General features: G+C 36.2%; 1 protein-coding gene across 2 annotated transcripts in view; it reads left to right on the forward strand.

The window, feature by feature from the left end:
- LOC101959495 (PZP alpha-2-macroglobulin like) overlaps nucleotides 1-10,007 on the forward strand; it is a 45,377-nt gene extending 35,370 nt beyond the window's left edge. For both annotated transcript variants that reach the window (XM_021720861.3, XM_078015271.1), the window contains exons 24-36: nucleotides 7-183; nucleotides 484-571; nucleotides 1,412-1,568; nucleotides 2,228-2,302; nucleotides 2,695-2,875; nucleotides 3,761-3,984; nucleotides 5,392-5,610; nucleotides 5,784-5,911; nucleotides 6,900-6,990; nucleotides 7,617-7,685; nucleotides 8,374-8,476; nucleotides 9,239-9,280; nucleotides 9,858-10,007. In XM_021720861.3, coding sequence (XP_021576536.3) covers nucleotides 7-183; nucleotides 484-571; nucleotides 1,412-1,568; nucleotides 2,228-2,302; nucleotides 2,695-2,875; nucleotides 3,761-3,984; nucleotides 5,392-5,610; nucleotides 5,784-5,911; nucleotides 6,900-6,990; nucleotides 7,617-7,685; nucleotides 8,374-8,476; nucleotides 9,239-9,280; nucleotides 9,858-9,880 — 1,577 coding nt within the window. In that variant the 3' untranslated portion in view covers nucleotides 9,881-10,007. The remainder of the gene's footprint in view (nucleotides 1-6; nucleotides 184-483; nucleotides 572-1,411; nucleotides 1,569-2,227; nucleotides 2,303-2,694; nucleotides 2,876-3,760; nucleotides 3,985-5,391; nucleotides 5,611-5,783; nucleotides 5,912-6,899; nucleotides 6,991-7,616; nucleotides 7,686-8,373; nucleotides 8,477-9,238; nucleotides 9,281-9,857) is intronic.
- The last annotated feature ends 10,019 nt before the right edge of the window (nucleotides 10,008-20,026 follow it).

Here is a 20,026-nt window from a genome sequence, read left to right on the forward strand (position 1 = left end):
CCCCAGGTGACATACTGGGTTCCACTATGCAAAATATACAAAATCTCCTCCAGATGCCCTATGGCTGTGGAGAACAAAACATGGTCCTATTTGCTCCTAACATCTATATCTTGAATTATCTGAATGAAACCCAACAGCTAACTCAAGAGATCAAGTCCAGGGCAATTGGTTATCTTATCAGTGGTAAGTGAAAAAGAAAAAAAAACTTATTATTCCAATGAGACTTTTCCCAATTAGGCTTAAGCTATATCATTAAATATTAACCCATGTTGGTGATATTTATGGAAATAACAATCTTCCCACTCTGCAATAGGATGTTGTTTTAGTGTCTATAATATCCACTGAACTATGGCAGATCCATAGTACATAGGTGATCAGACTATAAGTGGCTCCTAGCTGTTTCTGGATGGATCAGCCTACACTTATGGGTGGCTTGCCTCATCCCCTAGGCTTCCTGAACTATCTGAACCTCCTCCATTCCAGGTTATCAGAGACAGCTGAACTACAAACACCAAGATGGCTCTTATAGCACCTTTGGGGAACAATATGGCAGAAACCAGGGCAACACTTGGTAAGAAAAGAAAATCAATTCTGAATTCCAATTATGAGTTCAAAGAACACACATATATTATTATCCTATTTAATTATAGCAATCCTATGAATGAGAGTTATTAGCTTCATTTTTATGGAGGAGGAAATTAATATTCAATTTGGATAACTAAATGTCTCAGGCCAAATTCTAATTACTCAAAGAACTGAAAACACTTTAAGGTTTATTCTTTTGATATGCAAAATATCAAGACCCTTTTTCTTGTCATACTGCTAAAGGAACATAAGTTTGTGATTTGCCCCTTTTAGTTGTTGTTTAGCATTTGAGAGTGTTCTAAATAGGCTAGAAAAGCAACAGCTGTCACTCATAGAGCATAACTTAACTCCCTTCTAGATGATTTGCTCTCATTCTCATTTGACTACATAGGCAAACAAGGGGAAGGAATGTGGTCAAAGAGCAGGACAAAATGGTGGGAAGTATTTCTGCAGCAGGACATCAGGGTAACTAGAGCAGAAAAGAAGGTGAAGAAGTCTGTGAAAAGAAATAAATATAGAATACCCAGAATGTGAAAAAAAAATGGTCTTACCTAACCTCCCAAAAAACTAGAAGGAATCTGACTCCCTAAAGTTAGCAAAGAAATTCTTTGGGAAGCAAGGACAAGTTGGTGATGGACTTAACCACATATGGCAGTGAACCCAAAAGAACATGGAAGATTCCACATTAAAAAGCCTCTAAACTCTCAGTTATAGCTCATAAATTCTATAGGGGTGCACCGGGAGTAGGGGGGCCCTATGTGTCCCAAACAGAGCATTATGGTGCTTCATGAGAACAGCCTCCACACTCATGCTTTCTCCCCCGCAGGCTCACAGCCTTTGTACTGAAGACATTTGCCCAGGCTCGAGCATACATCTTCATCGATGAAGCACATATTATCCAAGCTCTCACCTGGTTGTCTCAAAAGCAGAAGGACAACGGCTGTTTCAGGAGCTCTGGGTCACTGCTCAACAATGCCATAAAGGTGAATTCTTCCCAGAACTTCTGAACCCTATAATGGATCAGTGTAATATTCTCTTAGGGGAGGATAAGAAGAAGCATAGAGAAATTGCCAAAGATAAAGTCCTAGGTAAAGTGTGAAGGCATCAGAGAAAGAGAACAGTTGTCCCTTGGTATCCACAAGGATTGGTTCCAGGACACTATGCAGATACTAAAATAAAAGCTCAAGTCCCTTATATAAAATGGTGTGTCATTTGCTCATAACCTATGCTCATCATCCTGTATGCTTTAACTATCTCTAGATTATTTATAATACCTAATACAATGTAAGTTCTGTGCAGATAGATATTATACTGTATTGTTTAAGGAATAATGATTTTAAAATATCTGTACATTTTAAATATAGATGCAATTTTTTACAAAAAAAAAATTAATCCACAATTAGTTGAATCTGTCCATGCAGAACCTTTAGATGCAAAGGATGATTATTTTAATCTTTCTACGGAGGAAGAAATGTACTTTATCATGGTGATATTTCTTTTTATAATAGCAGCAAATACTAAGGAGGGTTTCTATTGAGCAACAGAAAATAATATACAAAACTTGTAGTGGAGTGGGAACCAATCAAAATCAACTTCAATTACTCTCTCAGTCTCCCTCACAAACTCACTCTCATATTTACAGGGAGGAGTAGAAGATGAAGTCACTCTCTCTGCCTATGTTACTATTGCCCTTCTGGAGATTCCGCTCCCAGCCACTGTAGGTACCACCTCAATCCATTCCTTTCTGTGAAAGCTGAAGCCTGCTATCTGGAATGGCTTCCTAAGAAAAGCCAAGCCTCAAACTTCCTTTGCTCAATAACGAGGCATTTTCAGATCAATGAGCTCTTTGGTAAATGCTTTTAGGAGAGATTTATACTGTTTTTGGCCAGTGGTGTCCTTGGACTCTGTACTAAAACTAAGACAAAGCATCTTGTTTTCTTCATTAGAATTAACTATAAAGTTAAGAGATCTAAAAGCTATCTTTCTATTTAAATGTGATAGGTATCTGGCTATCTACTGGATTGGCTGAATGCCATCAATGACATCTGACAATATCCAACTTAGGGATTACTTTGTCCTCTGTTTAACCACTTCTTTTGATTTTTATAGCATCCTGTTGTCCGCAATGCCCTGTTCTGCCTAGAGTCAGCCTGGAACACAGCAAAAGAGGGAGCCCATGGCAGCCACGTCTACACCCGGGCTTTGTTGGCCTATGCTTTTGCCCTAGTGGGAAACCAAAACAGGAGTAGAGAAATATTGCGCTCACTCAATGAGGAAGCTGTTAAAGAAGGTAAGAGTAAATGACAAAAGTTTTCCCTGTCCACTTACACTGATTCAGGGGGGGAAAAATATGTTGTGCTCCTGCTGAAATCAAGAAGCTTCATCTGTTCATTCTTTTCTTGGGTCATATGCTATGAAACAGAGCAACTCTTATTATAATATCTTTTCTAGGATTATATGTTGTATAAAATATAACATAATAGACAATGACACAGATGAATTATAGAATTCTATTCCCATCCACCATATTACACAAATTTACATATTTTCTTTTGATGTCTACATTCTACACAATTGGATGATAAGAGGAAAAACAACAACAAAACAAAAAAGTAAAGGTAGCATAATAACATTTTCAGTGTATTTTTTACTCTAAAATTTTGCCAGCAAGATCCTTACAAAAGTCTTCTGACATCAAAAGGTAGGAGTTTTTTAAAATATTTTTTTAGTTGTAGATGGACCTTTATTTCATTTATTTATTTTTATGTGGTGCTGAGGATCGAAACCAGTGTCTCACACATGCTAGGCAAATGCTCTACCACTGAGTTACAGCTACAGCCCCAGCCCCAAAAAGGTTGGTTTTATATTTCAATTTATGCTCTAATTCTAAGGAAATGTCACAAATGATAAGAATCTCTCTACCACTGTTCTAGAAATCCAACTAAAATAATATTTGAGAGAATGGTAAAGATGCTATATGCTTCTTCCTCCACCAATATTTTCTACAGAATAACTCAAACAGCATGGAAGTATGAGCTGTAGGGGCTTATGTAAAAGAGAAATGTTTGCTCTCCAGTATTAATTTCAACTCCATATGATACAAATGTGCATTCACTTATTATTTAACAAGTAAACAATTATGATTCCCCCCTCCCTTTCTTTTGTCACCCTTAAGACAATTCAGTCCATTGGGAACGGCCTCAGAAACCCAAGGCACCACAGGGACTTCTGTACCAACCCCAGGCTCCTTCTGCTGAGGTGGAGATGACGGCCTATGTGCTCCTCACTCTCCTCACAGTCCAGCCAGCCCCGACCTCAGAGGACCTGACTTCTGCAGTGCCCATTGTAAAGTGGATCACAAAGCAACAGAATTCTCATGGTGGCTTCTCCTCCACCCAGGTCTGTGGTTCACAAAAAGTGTTCTCTGGGTACATATGGAAATTAGATATGTTGAAAATGCAACAGTTACAAGGAAAATAAGTAAATCAAAGAAGAAATATTTAGGGATATTTGTGGACAGTGAGAATACACAGGAAAGACTTTAGATGTTTCTCCAAAACAATGTTTTTGCTAAATCCTAAGTGCTACCAAGGTGGCAACTTAGAATAAAGAACATTTCTCTCTAAAGCTACACTATGCTCTGTGAATACTTCTATACCAACGTGGGGTTGGGGGGTGGAGCAGGCAGATCTCAATTTCTGAATATAGAGAATAGTCCAGGATGATACCAATTTAGATATACTGAGGTTTCTCAGAAGCAGCATTACTGACATTTGAAGCCACATAATTATTGCTGTAGGAGCTGTCTTGGCATTGCACCATGTTTAGTAGTACTCCACTAAATGCTAGTAGCAGCCAACTCCTAGCTGAGACAAAGCAAAACCTCCCCCTGTGGAGAATCAATGTTTTAGAATACAGACTATATCTTCACACTTCTCCAGGAACTCTTCTAAGGTGAACCCTCCCCCCAAAAAAATTGTGTTTAAAAGGAAAGTGATTAAATTGAGGCTCATGTTGAACTTTATAGAATGACTGAGAAATTCCACTTAAACTATTCCAAGGAACTCAGCCTTTTTTTCCTGGGAACTCCTTTCTTATTTCCCAGGTAAGTGGGATTTTTAGGCAGAAGTTCTTGAAAATTTCCTTTTCGGTCTTTTTTTTTTTTTTTCCTATCTCAATTCTGGAAATAGCTTATGAAAGGTATAAAACTCCAGAGAGTCTGTTACCTATCTTCTTTCAATATTTAGGATAAACATAATGAAACTTGTTTTTCAAAGAGATAAGATGGGGTAAATAAAACAAGCTAGAAAAAGAGGAAATGAATCTTGGAAAAGTAGGGCTTGTATTGTGCCATTCTTTTTATTCACAACCAATTTCTATCACTCTTCAATCTAAATGGTCATTATGCATCTGGTTAATAGTGGTCACTATTTCTGTTTTACTTCTCAATTTTAGAATTATTTTTTGAAGTACATGACCAATACCAAGAGAACTGTTAATAAGAAAGACCTGAACAAAAAAAGGAGTGGGGGACAGATCTCAATTTCTGAATATAGAGAATAGTCCAGGATAATACCAATTTAGATGAAAATAAATTATGAGATAATTAAAATTAGTAGTATTTTGAGAAAGTGTGGCATGATTTTGATAATGCCTGAAAGGCAGCGGAAAGGAAAAACAACTATCCGAGGTATGCTTTGTAGGGGAAAAATTCCTTGCCCCTTATGGTGGCTAACACAGACTTTGGGGGGAAATTTCAGCTACCAAAAATTGGCTCTGGGGCAATTCTCCACTCATCTCTTCCAGGACACAGTGGTGGCTCTGCATGCCCTATCCAGATATGGAGCAGCTACTTTCACCAAAACTGAGAAAACTGCACAGGTTACCATTCAGAACTCCAGGGCCTTTTCCACAAATTTCCAAGTGGACAACAACAACCTCCTGCTACTACAGCAGATCTCATTGCCAGAGCTTCCTGGGGACTATACCATAACAATAACTGGGGAAAGATGTGTATATCTTCAGGTGAGACTCTGGGTTTGCTATGTTGGAGAAAGTTACTTTAAACTCTAGTTTAAATGGAAGCTCTGCTCTTTCTTTCCTGGGAAAGCAAAGGGAAAATCTGGAGACATTAAGTGATGAAATATTGAGAGAACCCAGGAAAAAAGAAAGAAACTGATGATTTTGGTATTTCACAGACATCCATGAAATACAATATTCATCCAAAGAAGGAGGATTCCCCATTTTCTCTGAAGGTCCAGACTCTGCCTGAAATTTGTGATGGACCCAAAGCCCACACCAGCTTCCAGATCTCACTGAATATTAGGTAGGACCTTTTGACTAAATTACTCAATCCTGACTCCAAAAACTACCTAGTACTATCAGTAATTAATAGCCTATTTGGTAAGCTGTGTTGTTAAATGAGAATAATAGAGAATTAATACACCTATTACTTTAACATTATGAAGTATTCCTTTTTCTAATAAGTCTTTTTATCTTGAAGTTTCAGTAATACTTTAAAAATAAATCTGGTATTATCTTTCAAATTAAAAATGTGAATTAGTCCAATATTCTAATCAATTCCTACCTTTCACATACAGTTTTGTTCAACTCACCGCTAACAAATAAATTATTTTCCTTGAGGATTTGTGTTTTAAATTAAGTCTTCCTTGCCTCTACTGAATAATTAAATCTTATTTAATTATCTCTGTAATCAAATGAATAAGTAATAAATACTAATACTAAATGCAAAGATAAATTACATTATAAAATATAGAGATCACCCATCAAAAACTACAGGAATCCCAAGAAAACAAAAGCAAATGGTATTCCCATGCATGAAATACTAATGGTGTTAATATTATAAAATAAATCATATTTCAGACACCCAACTCAGCTATGAAAAAAAGTATACTGTGTAAGAGAGTGTGTCTGATCTCTGAAATTCTGAAGCCTCTTTGGAGAAATATGATAAATTTTGGTTGACTAAAAATATAAAAGTAATGCATAAAAAATGAATAGTATTATAGATGGAGTTTCTAAAAACTGTAGATATGTTTAAAATGCAGATTATCAAGATCCACTTTTAAAGATTCTGGTTTGATTGTCTGGGATGTGAAATTTTAGCAAGCTGTAGATCTGATGTACACTCAGGTTTTCAACATCAATATCATGCATGTCCAACGTGCACAAATTTTTGTGGATATTGAGAGAAAACTTCATGGAGATGGACAGGTTTATGGTGAGGCCTGAAGGAGAAATCTGACTTTCTTTCACATATTACATCCTAACTCCTTTTTGCTTTGATACTATAGTTACACAGGGAGCCGTCCTGTTTCCAATATGGTGATTGCTGATATAAAAATGATATCGGGTTTCATTCCCCTGAAACCAACAGTAAAAATGGTAGGTATATTTTAAGTCCTTTAGAGCTCAGCCAAAATGATGCTATGTAACCCCAAACTAAAATCATATTAACATCAAACCACATCTATATCATCCTGCCTCATAAAGTATTTTCCCCAAATCCAGGAAATCAAACTATTTATTTGGCTCTATGATAATGGAATGGTTCCCATTCTTAGGCCCTCATGATCTAGCTGGGAATTTAAACCACACAAGAGCAAAACTATAAAAAAACAACCCAAGAAAGATAGAGTATAATTCAAGTCCAAAATTGACTGATAGGAACTAAAAAAATTGTATTTTTAGTTATAAAAAATTTGATGTGAACTAAAATAATCTGCTACTTGGATATTGAGGACTATATAGTTTCCTTCTCTTCATAAGTTTGATGATTTTTGTCACAGTCAGGACATGATGTTGTTGAATCCTGCCTCCAAAACTTGATATTTCCCATCTTTTTATATCTGTACCTGGTTATTTAATCTAGAAAATGATTTAAAGTTTTCTAGTTCTATGATTTAAAGAATCCTAGTTCTTACATCATTCAGATAATAGTTTTCTACTCTTAGAAATCAAATGTGCTAACAGTGTAAGACTAACTTTTCAAGTTCTCTAATTTTCTTTAGCTTGAAAGATCTAGCTACGTGAGCAGGACAGAAGTGAGCAACAATCATGTCCTCATTTATGTGGATCAGGTGAGAGCTCTGACATTCTGGCTAGGATTTCATATCAGTGGGCTTTGTAAGTGGGTCCCTTTACAAGGAAGCCAATAATATGAAGAAAGCAATAATTAGGAATGCCCTTCCAGAAAGTTTTACTATTCTAAAGAAAATAAAAGAAATATTTTATCGCCAAGGCATGTTCTACTCTTTGTAATTATGTTAAATTTCATGTGTGAAATTAATAGAAAAGTTTATAATGTATTCCTATTATTTTACAGGCCCCCCCAAAGGAATAAATATGATCACATTGGTTGATCAATGATAATGTTAATATTTGAATATGTCATTATGTAAAACAAAATGTGGACTGCATGAATATCTTCAAATCTGACTGTGAAGCAAAGGAAATGTTTTATTCAGTCACACAAAAAGAATAGGGTTATATTATAATCTCATATTGTAGAAAGCCATGTCTCTATATCTTGGCAAATATTCACATTGGTCCAGAAAATTAATCTTACACACAGGACTACAAGAGGATATAGGTTGTCTCAGTGGTCTTTGTTATGGTATAAAACCCATCCTGTCATTCATCAATGTTTGCTCATATAAAAGATACAGGTGAATCAGAGTCAAAGAATATTTAGTGAAGAATATGTTTTGTTCAAGGAAGAAAGTAGAAGGTATTCTGTGTCCTTAATTATTCCCATTTTCGTTTTAGGTGACAAATCAGACACTAAGTTTTTCCTTCACGGTTTTGCAAGACATCCCAGTAAGAGACCTGAAGCCAGCGATTGTTAAAGTCTATGACTACTATGAAACAGGTGAGAGAGAACTGAGACAATTAAACTCTCTCAACCAAAACCAAGAAATTGATCCTATTGTGACAAGTCATCCTATTTTTAATCCACTTGGTCAATATTTTATCTTTGTTTCTTTCCTCCAAGACATGTACACTGAAGAAACTACCTATAAAACTAATTTATCAGTTAAATTGAGTAAGAAACATAAAAATTTTAAAAGAAGGATAATATAGGTCACTGTTTTCAAGTAGTTTAGACATAGAGAACATAATACACTTGGAAAGATAAGTTAATGACACATGAGTGTTAACCAGCTAGTAAGACTGAAAAGCTAAAATCATGTTGAAGGTTGATGCTCAATAAGAACAGAGAAAGAAAGATCCAAGCTGGATCCTGAAGAGAGAGTACAAATTTTAGAGTAGACAGGAGTAAAAAGAGTGTTTTAAACTAGACACATCATTTTTAGAAAAGGAATTAAAGAAACAAGCTCAACAAAGTAAACAGAAGTAGAGGATTCAGAGAAGAGAGAACTTCAAACTAATGCAATGATGGTCATTTTCCTAAAAATTTAAAATTTGAACAGCTGCTGTCTAAACAGGTTTCAATCCCTTCTCCTCTCCAGAGAAAGAAAATATAGATATTTTAATTATTCTGTTCAATTTTGGTCGATTTACCTGGAGAGGTTTGATAATTCTTAAAGCATTCACTTCACTCCAATAGAAAGGTGAATAAACTTAACATGGTCCCTATTTTTAGATTTTTTTGTTTCTCCATTTCTTTCAGATGAGTTTTCTGTTGCTGAGTATATCAGTCCCTGTAGTACAGGTAAGAAGTCACATTTTATGACCATTTTTATATTCTGTAAACCTTGCTTGCTAATATTCCCTTAAATTTTAAATTCTGTAGAATCTGAGATAATTTATATGGCAAGTTCTTATACAAAGAGAAATCTTTGAAGTAAAGCACTTGTTCTGTAGTGGATTCTCCAGTTTCTGAGAAAAAAATCAATAAGCTTTGTTATTTATATGACAACTATCCCTAATAGGCAATTTTGTATCATAGCTACTTGGGTTTCCTTCTTTACAAGGGTTGATAAATTACAACTCTCAAGGCAAATCTAGTCCAACACCTATTTTTGTAAATGATGTTTGATCAGTACATAGCCACACACATTCTCTTACTATCGTTATGACTGCCTTAATGCGTTGATTAGTAATGACAAAACCACGCGGCCATATGGCCCACAAAGCCTAAAAATAAAAATATTTACCACCTGGCTTATCACAGAAAAAGTTTTATTGTCCCCTACTGTAGTTACTCTGCTGTTATACTATCTGAGAGAATGCTCCTCAGGAAACCCTGCAATGTTCTGATGGGTTTTCTTGCTGTTTCCTCTCCATAGATACAAAGCATGAAAATGTTTGAGGACCAGATTCAGGCTGCATATCTTACTGGATTCCCTGTCATATACTTTTATTTAGAAGGAATGGAGTTTGTCTCTATAAAACAAATGCCCCAAATGTGTACTGAATAAATATGCATTTCTGGTCAATCATGTATTCATCTTTCATTCATCAAATACTAATTGCATGTTCACAGGGATTTTTTGTATATTTTTAAGTAATATGGACACAGATTCATAACATATCCAATTATATCACAAGTGTGGACATAAAGTCAAATCAAGAACAATTTAAAATATCTTATGTTCTGAGAAAAAATTATTCATTAAGGGAGTGTGCATATAGTTCAGTATATGCAAGGCCCCAAGTTCAATCCCAGCACCAGAAACACCAGAAAAGTTGTTCATTAATCTAGGAAGCCTTCACTTGGGAAATAAAGGGAAAAGTGGGCTAGGGAGGGGGAGCATGGGAGGAACTCTAGATAGGGCAGAGGGATGGGAAGAGAGGGGGCATGGGGTTAGTAATGATGGTGGAATGCGATGGACATCATTATGGAAAGTACATGTATGAAGACATGAATTGGTGTGAACATACTTTAGATACACAGATATGAAAAATTGTACTCTATGTGTGTAATAAGAATTGTAATGCATTCCACCGTCATGTATTTAAAAAATAAAATCAATTAAAAATAAATAAATAAAAAATAAATTAGGGGGGCTGGGGTTGTGGCTCAGTGGTAGAGCGCTTGCCTAGCATGCGTGAGGCACTGGGTTCAATTCTCAGCATCACATACAAATAAATAAAATAAAGGTCTATCAACAACTAAAAAATATTTAAAATAATAATAATAATAAATACATAAATTCGGGTTACATAATTTTTTTCTTGAGGGGGAATTCCTAAGCAAAAGCATCAAAAATAGGCTTAAAGAGACACAAAAATGATTGGAGTAATCAGAGAACATTTTGGAAAGAGGCAATAATGTACAGCTGTCAGAGTCTATAGACACAGGAGCCAGACTTCCTGGGACTGAATTCTGACTCTAGCCTGCCTCCCTAACTAAGTCACTAGAACAGTTATTTAACCTCTCATTTTAACCTCTCCATTTTCTCATTAAGAAATGAGGATAACATCAGACTTTCTCAAAAAAATATTGTTTATGAGGACGTATTACTGTCTTGAAAAGAGAAATAGCTGAATCAAACAATACCTCATAAAGCTCTGCTTAAATGAGGTGTATTTCAGTTTTGTGTCTATTTTGCTAAAGCAAGTTATATGACCAAGCCACGTTTATGTTTGATTATATTATTTTTGTTTAAAGATCTTTATCTTTTAGAGGTATGTACTGAAATATTTGTGAATCTTATTTCAAAAATGGCAATAGTAGAGATAAAGGGATAGGAACACATAAGTGGGGATACGGGCAGGCAAAATTGTACATGGTTAACAGATATTGGGGCTGGTATTGTAGGTTCATTTTACTGTTATAGTATTATAGGTCCATCTGGATACATTATTCTATTTTTATAATCTTATTTCTCTCTAATTTTGAAACTCCACTATAGACAGAAAATTATGAGTAAATAACAATGAAAGTTACAACTATACAGAATTGAACAACAAAAACACTATTTATCAAATACCTGGAATATTTAAAATGAACCTTAGAATTGTATTTTATAAAACTAAACTAAATGTATTCAAAATGAAAGATTTTAAAATGGGATCACAGGAAGGTGGGGCAAGATGGCAGCTGAGTAAGAACTTCTATCATCATCTCCCCCTTAGAGACACAGTGGGAATAGATCTTTGCACACCAGTTTACCTTTACTCTAGCTGAGGAGGCCAGGTGAGAGACTTTTTGTATGTTTTTAGTGTAATAATAAAAAATGATGCATTGAAGAAGGCAAGAAGGAAGGAGTTGCCCAAATCACCCCACTCCCAACTCCCAAGCAGTGGAGTACAGGGAGATAACTCAGATTCTAGATTTCAAACCTAGAACCAAGCCAAACACAAGGAAACCCTGAGCTGATCAGAACTGCATGGTCCCGGACCCTAGGCCAGTACCCATACTGAACCTCTGGAACCTTGCTAGCCAGGTGGCCAAGAAACTGACTCCCATACCCCTTTCTCAACCTCAGGCAGCAGAGCAAAGAAGAAAACTTCTCTCACCTGGGAATGGGGCAGGAAAGTGCGCACAGGACTAGGTGTTGTAAAACTCAGAGAGATAGGATGAATTTATAAAGATAGAAACTAAGCACACCTCACCTGCCATTCTGTCTTTCAAGATCAATGCTGACTGTTGTATTCTGCTAACATTCCTATCCCCTACTATATACCATTATGTAAAAATGTGAGTGTGTAACAGATGTGATTATGCAATCTGTATTTGGAGTAAAAATGGGAGTTCAAAACCCAATTGACTCAAATGTATGAAAGATGATATATCATGAGCTCTGTAATGTTTTGAACAATCAATTAAAAAAAAAGATCAATGCTGAATTAATACATACTTCACTTGACAGAGAAAGGATAATCCTGAAGGCCCTAGTTTCCCCACTCATGCCACAAACCTCTGAGGCATCTACTCATGGAGAACCCTATGGCCTTCACAAGACACGGAGCTCCTTGCTGAGCTGAGGAGCTGGGGGGTTACTACACTACTATTGCCCCAAAGAAAAAGTCCAGCCCCTGTGTCCCTTCCCCACCCAGGCTCTCACTGCACAGTCAGTCTTGAAACCCGGCCCACCCAGGGTACTGAGAAACAATCAGGCAGCTCCCTCCAGCAGCTCTACCAACCCGGCTGGTAAACCAGCCAGGAGTTTTTACTTGCCTTCCCACTGCCAAGCAAGAAATTGTGCTACTCACCCCTGAGCAGCTTGGCCTGCAGAGGCCTCTAGAAATCAATCAAGCAGTTTTGCACACCCTCTTACTGCCCAGATGCACCTGAGTGGCTCTACCCTTGCTCCTTTGACCCTGGGAAACAACCAGGTAACCAATTCTAAGTAACTCAGCCTGACAAGTCTCATGGGAAGCAGCCAGGTGGCATGATTCACACACATCTGCAGAACATAGCCAGGCAGCCATTCCCAGACAGCTCAGTCCACAGAGGTCCAGGGAAACAGAGGAATAGCCCTATATTCACTTATCCATGACCCCAGAAAACAAACAGACTTTCCTAAGTAGTAGTCAACAAAGATCCCCCAGAAAGGTCTTACCTACTACAGGAGTGTGGCCCCCAGAAGCAGTTGGGAAGCTGCTTTTCAGAAGTTCAACCTATTGAGTCCTGAGAAGCCAACACTTTGCCCTGCCCATTTACCCTCAGTCCCACAAAGCAGCTAGGCAGCCCATCCATGTTGGTCCCTATATGCCCCCATGAAGTCACCAGTGCAAGTGTCACACACTGACAGGTGCTCCAAACTGAGCACACTGGCACAGTGCAGTCCCCTGGGTCCCTCTGACACTGATAGAACTCACCTGGGTCTTCCAGGTGGCTCCACCCATGTATAATCTCAGAAACCGACAAGCACCCCACACCCACAGCCAGGGACCCCATACCCAGACTTGCCAGAAAACTTGCCTCACCTAAGGGAGCTGCATGCCAACTGGTTGTGCAACCCCACCTGCAAACTAGGCCAATAAAATGCATATAAGATATGATAAGAACACAGCATCACCTCCAGGATGTTCTTCTAAAGATACAAATGCCTTCTGGACATTACAGTTTTATGTTTTATAAACACATCAAACTCTTGCTCAAACTTTCTGACTTTTTCTTTCCTATATGAACTATCTTGGTAATAGTGTTATCTATTTTTTAAATTTTTTTTAGTTGTAGGTGGACATAATACCTTTATTTTATTTGTGTATTTTTATATGGTGCTGAGGATAAAACCTAGTGCCTCACATGTGCTAGGCAAGTGCTCTACCACTGAGCTACAGCCCCAGTCCCAATAGTTCTATCTTATCAGCTTAATTCGCTCTCTTCATGTTCATTCTAAATCCTAATCCATTATCTTCTACCAATGCAAGAACCTTCTTTCTGACTTTCTTGCTTCTTTTCATTCTGTTAATAACTTGGATATGTGGTATCCTCCAAAAGCTCATGTGTGAGTCATGCAAAAACATTTAAAGATGAAATAATTAGATTATGAGAGTTGTAACCTTATCAGTGAATTAACCCACTGATATGAATTAACTGGGTGGTAACTATAGGCAGATAAGGTGTGGCTGGAGGAAATAGGTCACTGGGAATATTGCCTTTGGGGTATATATTTTGTCCCGGGTGAGCTGAGTTCTCTCTCTGCTTCCTTGTTACCACGTTCTGAGCTGCTTTCCTATGCTTGTCCTTCTACCATGACGTTCTACAACTGTGGAATCAGCCAACCATGGACTGAGACCTCTGAAACTGTGAGCCCCAAATAAACTTTTCCTTCTCTACTTTATTCTTGTCAAGTTTTGGACACAGTGGAAAAAAAAAACAGATAACTAAAACACATTATCTCCTAAATCCATTCACTACATAGCATTCAACATAATGAAATTATGTTTTCTTTAATGTCTATAAGATTACATCTCCCTTTTGCTTCACAGCTTTTCTGCTGCTTCTCTTCATACTTGGAATCATATCCAGTGTCCTTGCATGACTCAGATCTTCCTACCTCTTCAAACTCATATCCCATCTTCCTTGTTCACTCTTCTCCATTCACACTGGTTTTCTTTCACATCCTTAAATGCACCAAGATTTTTTTTGCCCTTTTATCTTTTACAGGTAACAACCCATCTATTTGGAAATCTTTTTTTTAATTTTGTCTTGACTAGCACTTTTATTTCAGAAATCAACTCAAAAATCAGTTCCTAAGAAGGTCTTTTTCTGATCTCCAATTGAAGTAGCCTCAACTCCCCTGCTTCTAACATGCAGTCCTTTCCATCATAACATTTGTAATGATTTATCTGTTTATTGAGGAATTTCCTTTACACCTGATTCTCTCACTAGATTTAATCCTGTAGTAGATCAGTAAAGACTGAGTTAGAGATTATTTGGTTTATTACCAAAAAGGAACCTCCATTAAATATTTTTAATCTTTCTTATCCAACTTCCTAGTAATTGTCATCGAAGTTGCTCATTCCCTCCCTGGAACAGTCTCATCTCTACTTCAGTATCACCACACTCTAGGGCTATAGAACTCCAGATTTACATACAATATCCCATACCTTTTTGATATCTCCATTTGGATATCCAGTAGGCAGCCTACATTTAACATGTCCCAAACAGAGCTCTAACTCTGGAATCCAACCCCACTAAACTCTCCTCCTCTAACTCTTCCTCACATGAATTTTTATTAACACATTGTCCAAGAGGGCAAAATTGCAATGTATGCAGTCGAGGGGAGAAATAAAGAATGTCTACGCGCTTCTGCCCCTTTCAATGCTTTATTTACTCAAATTAATTAATACAGTTTCACTCTAAAGGCTCTTAATCAAAAAAATGACAGTCCTTAATGCTTGGCACTGCAATAGACATAATCAATTTACAGAAAACAATTCTAGATTAATTAATTCACAGCAAACAATTCTAGATTAATTCTAAGCACTGCAAAACACAGTTAATCATGATAGGCTAATGACAGACATTCCCTCTGCAGGCTAAGTTCAAAAGTCTTAAGCCTTAGGCCTTATGTCCAGCAGATGCACACTCACTCAGACTTCGATGACCAGGTCGGAACCAAGGCAGGCTTTTCCTGGTGTGGAGTGGATGACCGGTTGAGGAGAGGGTCATAGGGAGAAGTGCGGCTCTCACCAAGGTCTAGACGAGGCTGTAGAGATTAAGAGCCGTGACGATCATGCAGAGGCTCTGGAAATGATGACAAGTGATGGGATGTCAGGTCCTCATCAGGCTCTCCAAGTGCATCCTTGTTTCGGCTGGCTGAATCCCTGTTCATTTGCTCTATTATTTATACTAAATTTGGGGGCTTTTGATCCCCCTTTCAATCCTTATCAGCTACCACCGGATTTCTCAGTGACATAATTTACTCTGGGGTCAGAAACATCTGGTCTGATGGTCTCCACCCTGATCTTTCTTCTTATCAGGTGAGGACAGCCAGACAGGGGCTTCACTCTGTTTATCAGGGTGAGGGGAAGTAACTTGTTTGTGGCCATACTGGAGGGCTCTATGAGTATGCCTGGTGAAACTGCAGGTTTCAAACTGAAGTTTTTAAAATGGAGTTGCTTAGGCTCAGTCCTAAGGCCATCCTAATACATACACATTTTATTCAAATTGCTCAAAATCAAATCTTTGAGTCCTATCTTTCATACCAAAATGCAGTCTACCAGTATGCTTTGTGTGTTATACCTACAAAACATAGTCTAAATTCGTTTACCTCCATTTTTGTCTTTACCACTGATATATTCCCTGTAATATTATAATAGCCATCTAATAAATCTTCATGCTTCTGTTATTTCCCCCTGAAATTAATTTTTTCAATAATTAAAATAATATTTTTAAAACAAATCTGATCATATCAGCCTTCTGCTTAAAATCTTAGCTTCCCGCTGGGGATGTGGCTCAAGCGGTAGCCCGCTCACCTGACATGTGCAGGGCGCTGGGTTTGATCCTCAGCACCACATAAAAATAAAATAAAGATGTTGTGTCCACCTAAAACTATATATATAAATTCTCTCTCTCTCTAAAAAAAAAAAAAACTTAGCTTCATATTGAATGTCAAAAGAAATTCCAAATTCTTTGTAACTCCTTGTATTGTTCTTAGATTTCTAAAATGTTAGCCTGCTTACCATTTTTAGAATATGCCAGGCTAGTTCTTCATCCTATATTTACTAGCTCTTATGTTTGCTTGAATCATATTCCCCATTATTTTAAGTTTCCTCTTGTCATTCAGATCTCATCCTAAATACAATTCTCTCAGAAATCACTAACAAAGTCAGTCATTTGCTTTCATGTACTCTAATCTTCAATGGTATTTATGAATATTTTTTGTCTATATACATGAACGTTTGTTATCAGTCTCCTTCCACTAAAATGCAGGCTGCAAGTGACCTGCTACCCCTTCTCTCGTTTTGTTCTACACTCAGTCTTCAATAGTGTGTTCTCCATGAACATATACAGAAATAATTAGTGATAATAATGTTCTACACCTCACCTAATACTTACAAATCCTGTCACTCAGATTCTTTAACCTATCTCTCATTCATCTTCTCATTAATAGAGACTTATTAATGGAGGCTTTGTTTTGTTTTGTTTTTATATTATGCCAATATCTTTTTAGTGACCATGTCTGCCTCTTTTCTGGATAACCACTAATCTGTATTCCACATTGCTGCCTACATAACAGTACCGAAGCACAAAACTGACCACCTCACCTCCCTGTTTTAGGATCTTTTACTGATGGCATTTAGCTTTGCCCCAAGCCCTTGTGTTCTGGCCACTGTCTCCTTCTCTGTTACTATTTCCGCTTACTTGCCCCTCACATCTGTTCTTAATTGTGTGTCATGCATCAATAAAACCAGACTTTATCACATTTCCATGTGTTTTCTCTTCTTCCCATACCATACTCTGAACCACATTTTTCCTTTTGATTCAGACCCACAGATATTATCCCCCAGGAACTTCCTATCCTGTTCGATTTAGGTGTCCCCTGTCCCCTCCCCTAATACTCCACATTTAACTCTTTCAAGGCACTTACTACAGAGTGGTGCTAGCATTTATTTACGCATCTGCCTCTTAACAGATTTTAAGTTCTCATAGGGCTTTCTTTTCTCAGAAATCACAGAGCACCTCATATGCAGGTAATATATAAATTGTGAAATGAGCAAATTGTTTATATAAAGTGGCATTGGATTGTTTCTGCACAGATGGTTCTGTTTTCATTGCAGATTTATAATTTTTCCAGTTAAAGAAAACTTTCAGATACATTGTTAACAATAATTTTCAGGACTCAACCAATGTAGAATCCATATGGTTCAAAAACTAGGATGTAAAAAATTATACTGATGTCATCCTCTCATTTTTGTTTCTTATTTGCCCAATTCCCATTTCCTTCCCTTTTACATAACTTATGTTTAGTGTTTTAGGTAATCATTCAATTTTTCTTAATTTACACCCATGCAGACATGGTTATTGATTCTTATCCTCCCCTTAGCATAAAAAGTAACATAAATACACTCTTCTTATTTGTACTTCATAATACATCTTATACATATTTCCTTATTAGTACATAGAAATTTTTATTTTTTTAATGACACAGCTTCACAACATTACATTGTAGATATTCCATAATTCATTAACTAGTTCCCTATTGATGTAAATTTGGGCTGCTTCCAATATTTTACCACTATAAACAACATTGCAAAGAATAACCTTGAATGCTTGCACCATTTCATCAATGTGCGAGCATGTGTAAAGATTGCCTTCCTAGAAATATAATTGCTGAGTCAAATGACTTTTGCAATAGTAATCTTAATGATATTTTGATGTATTGATAAATACTGTTGCATATTAATTTTATGTCCAGATAGCATACTGAATTCTCCCATTGTCCTTAGGCATTTCTTTGTTGATTTTCTTGTATTTTATTTTTAAATAAAATAATATGCAAATTATTATAATTTTTGTTTTCTGATGATAATTTGCATATGATAATTCTGCCTTTCCTTTTTCTTCTTCTTTTTATTTGTTATTTTTAGATATACATGACAGTAGAGTGTATTTTGACATATTATATATTCATAGAGTATAACTTATTCTAATTAGGATCCCATTCTTGTGATTATATATGATGTGGAGTTTCAATGGTCGTGTATTCATATATAAACATAGGAAAGTTATGTTCAATTCATCGTACTGTCTTTCCTATTCCCATCCTGCCTCCCTTCCCTTCATTCCTCTTTGTCTAATCCAATGACCTTCTGTTCTTCCTTTCCCCACTTATTGTGTGTTAGCATCCACATATCAAAGAGAACATTCAGCCTTTGTTTTGCGGGGACTGGCTTATTTCACTTAGCATGATGGTTACTATTTATTTCATGACAGCATATTAGCTACTATCTATTTCACTTAGCATGATAGTTATTATATCTTTATTTCAATATTATATCTTTATTTCAAACTTCCAGTACAATTTTAAAGACTAATGAAGATAGATATATGTATTACTTCTGACTTATGAAGAATGTTTTCTTATTAACTATTGTTATTTACTTATAGGAGAAGATAATATACACATATGTACAATTATATATATTAAATACTGTATATAATTATAGAACTATATCCATCGATTATTATTATATTACTAGTTATTTTGTAACATCTTGGTCATGTTGTAAAAATGATTAATTCTTTAATGTGTACTAACTTTTCATTTTAAGTATTTATCAACATTCATAAGAATAGTCTTTTTCATATTATCTTTACCAAGTTTGGGCATCAATATTATACTCAGTTCATAAAAAAATGTTAAGTTTCTATATTTTGAAAAAAAGTTCAATATACCTTGCAATTGAAATTGTTTAGTTTGCTGTGAGAAATTGCTCCCTTCATTGCTCCCTCCCTCCCTCCCTGAATGTTATATTTGTTCAAGTTGATATCAGTGCTTTGTGTATTGCCAGTATTTTGCAACCACATAAATTCAGAAAGAAAAAAAATCTCATTTCATTTTGAGGAAGTTATTTGCCTTGAACTTAGTGTGTTATTATTGTTAACAATAATTGTTATAATTATGTGTGCTCAATAAATAATGTGGATGTATAGATGAAAGGAATTAATTCCTAGTCACCTAGGATGAAGATATAGCAATTGTCTTACACAAGGTTGACAAATAATCTAATGAACTCATTACATCATCATGCAAAACTTATTATAAAAATTCAAATAATATATTTGTTAGTGAATTTGTAGTTTAATACACAATTGAATTACTGTACCTATAATGTCAATAAATAAATTTAAATATGGCAAATGTTCTTCATTAGAAAACTACAGTTTCTTAGTAGTTTTTTTTAGTTCTACTTGTCTGTCAGTAACTAAACACACAAAAAAGACTGCTTATCAGTTTGCAAATAACACAATGCTAGAAAAGACAACTCCTCTGTGGACATTGGAATCACATTTGAAAAACTGAGAACAGACAAAAAAAGAGAACAGACCAAC

This window comes from Ictidomys tridecemlineatus, chromosome 6 (genome assembly GCF_052094955.1).
Source record: "Ictidomys tridecemlineatus isolate mIctTri1 chromosome 6, mIctTri1.hap1, whole genome shotgun sequence".
Classification (NCBI taxonomy): Eukaryota; Metazoa; Chordata; class Mammalia; order Rodentia; family Sciuridae; genus Ictidomys; species Ictidomys tridecemlineatus.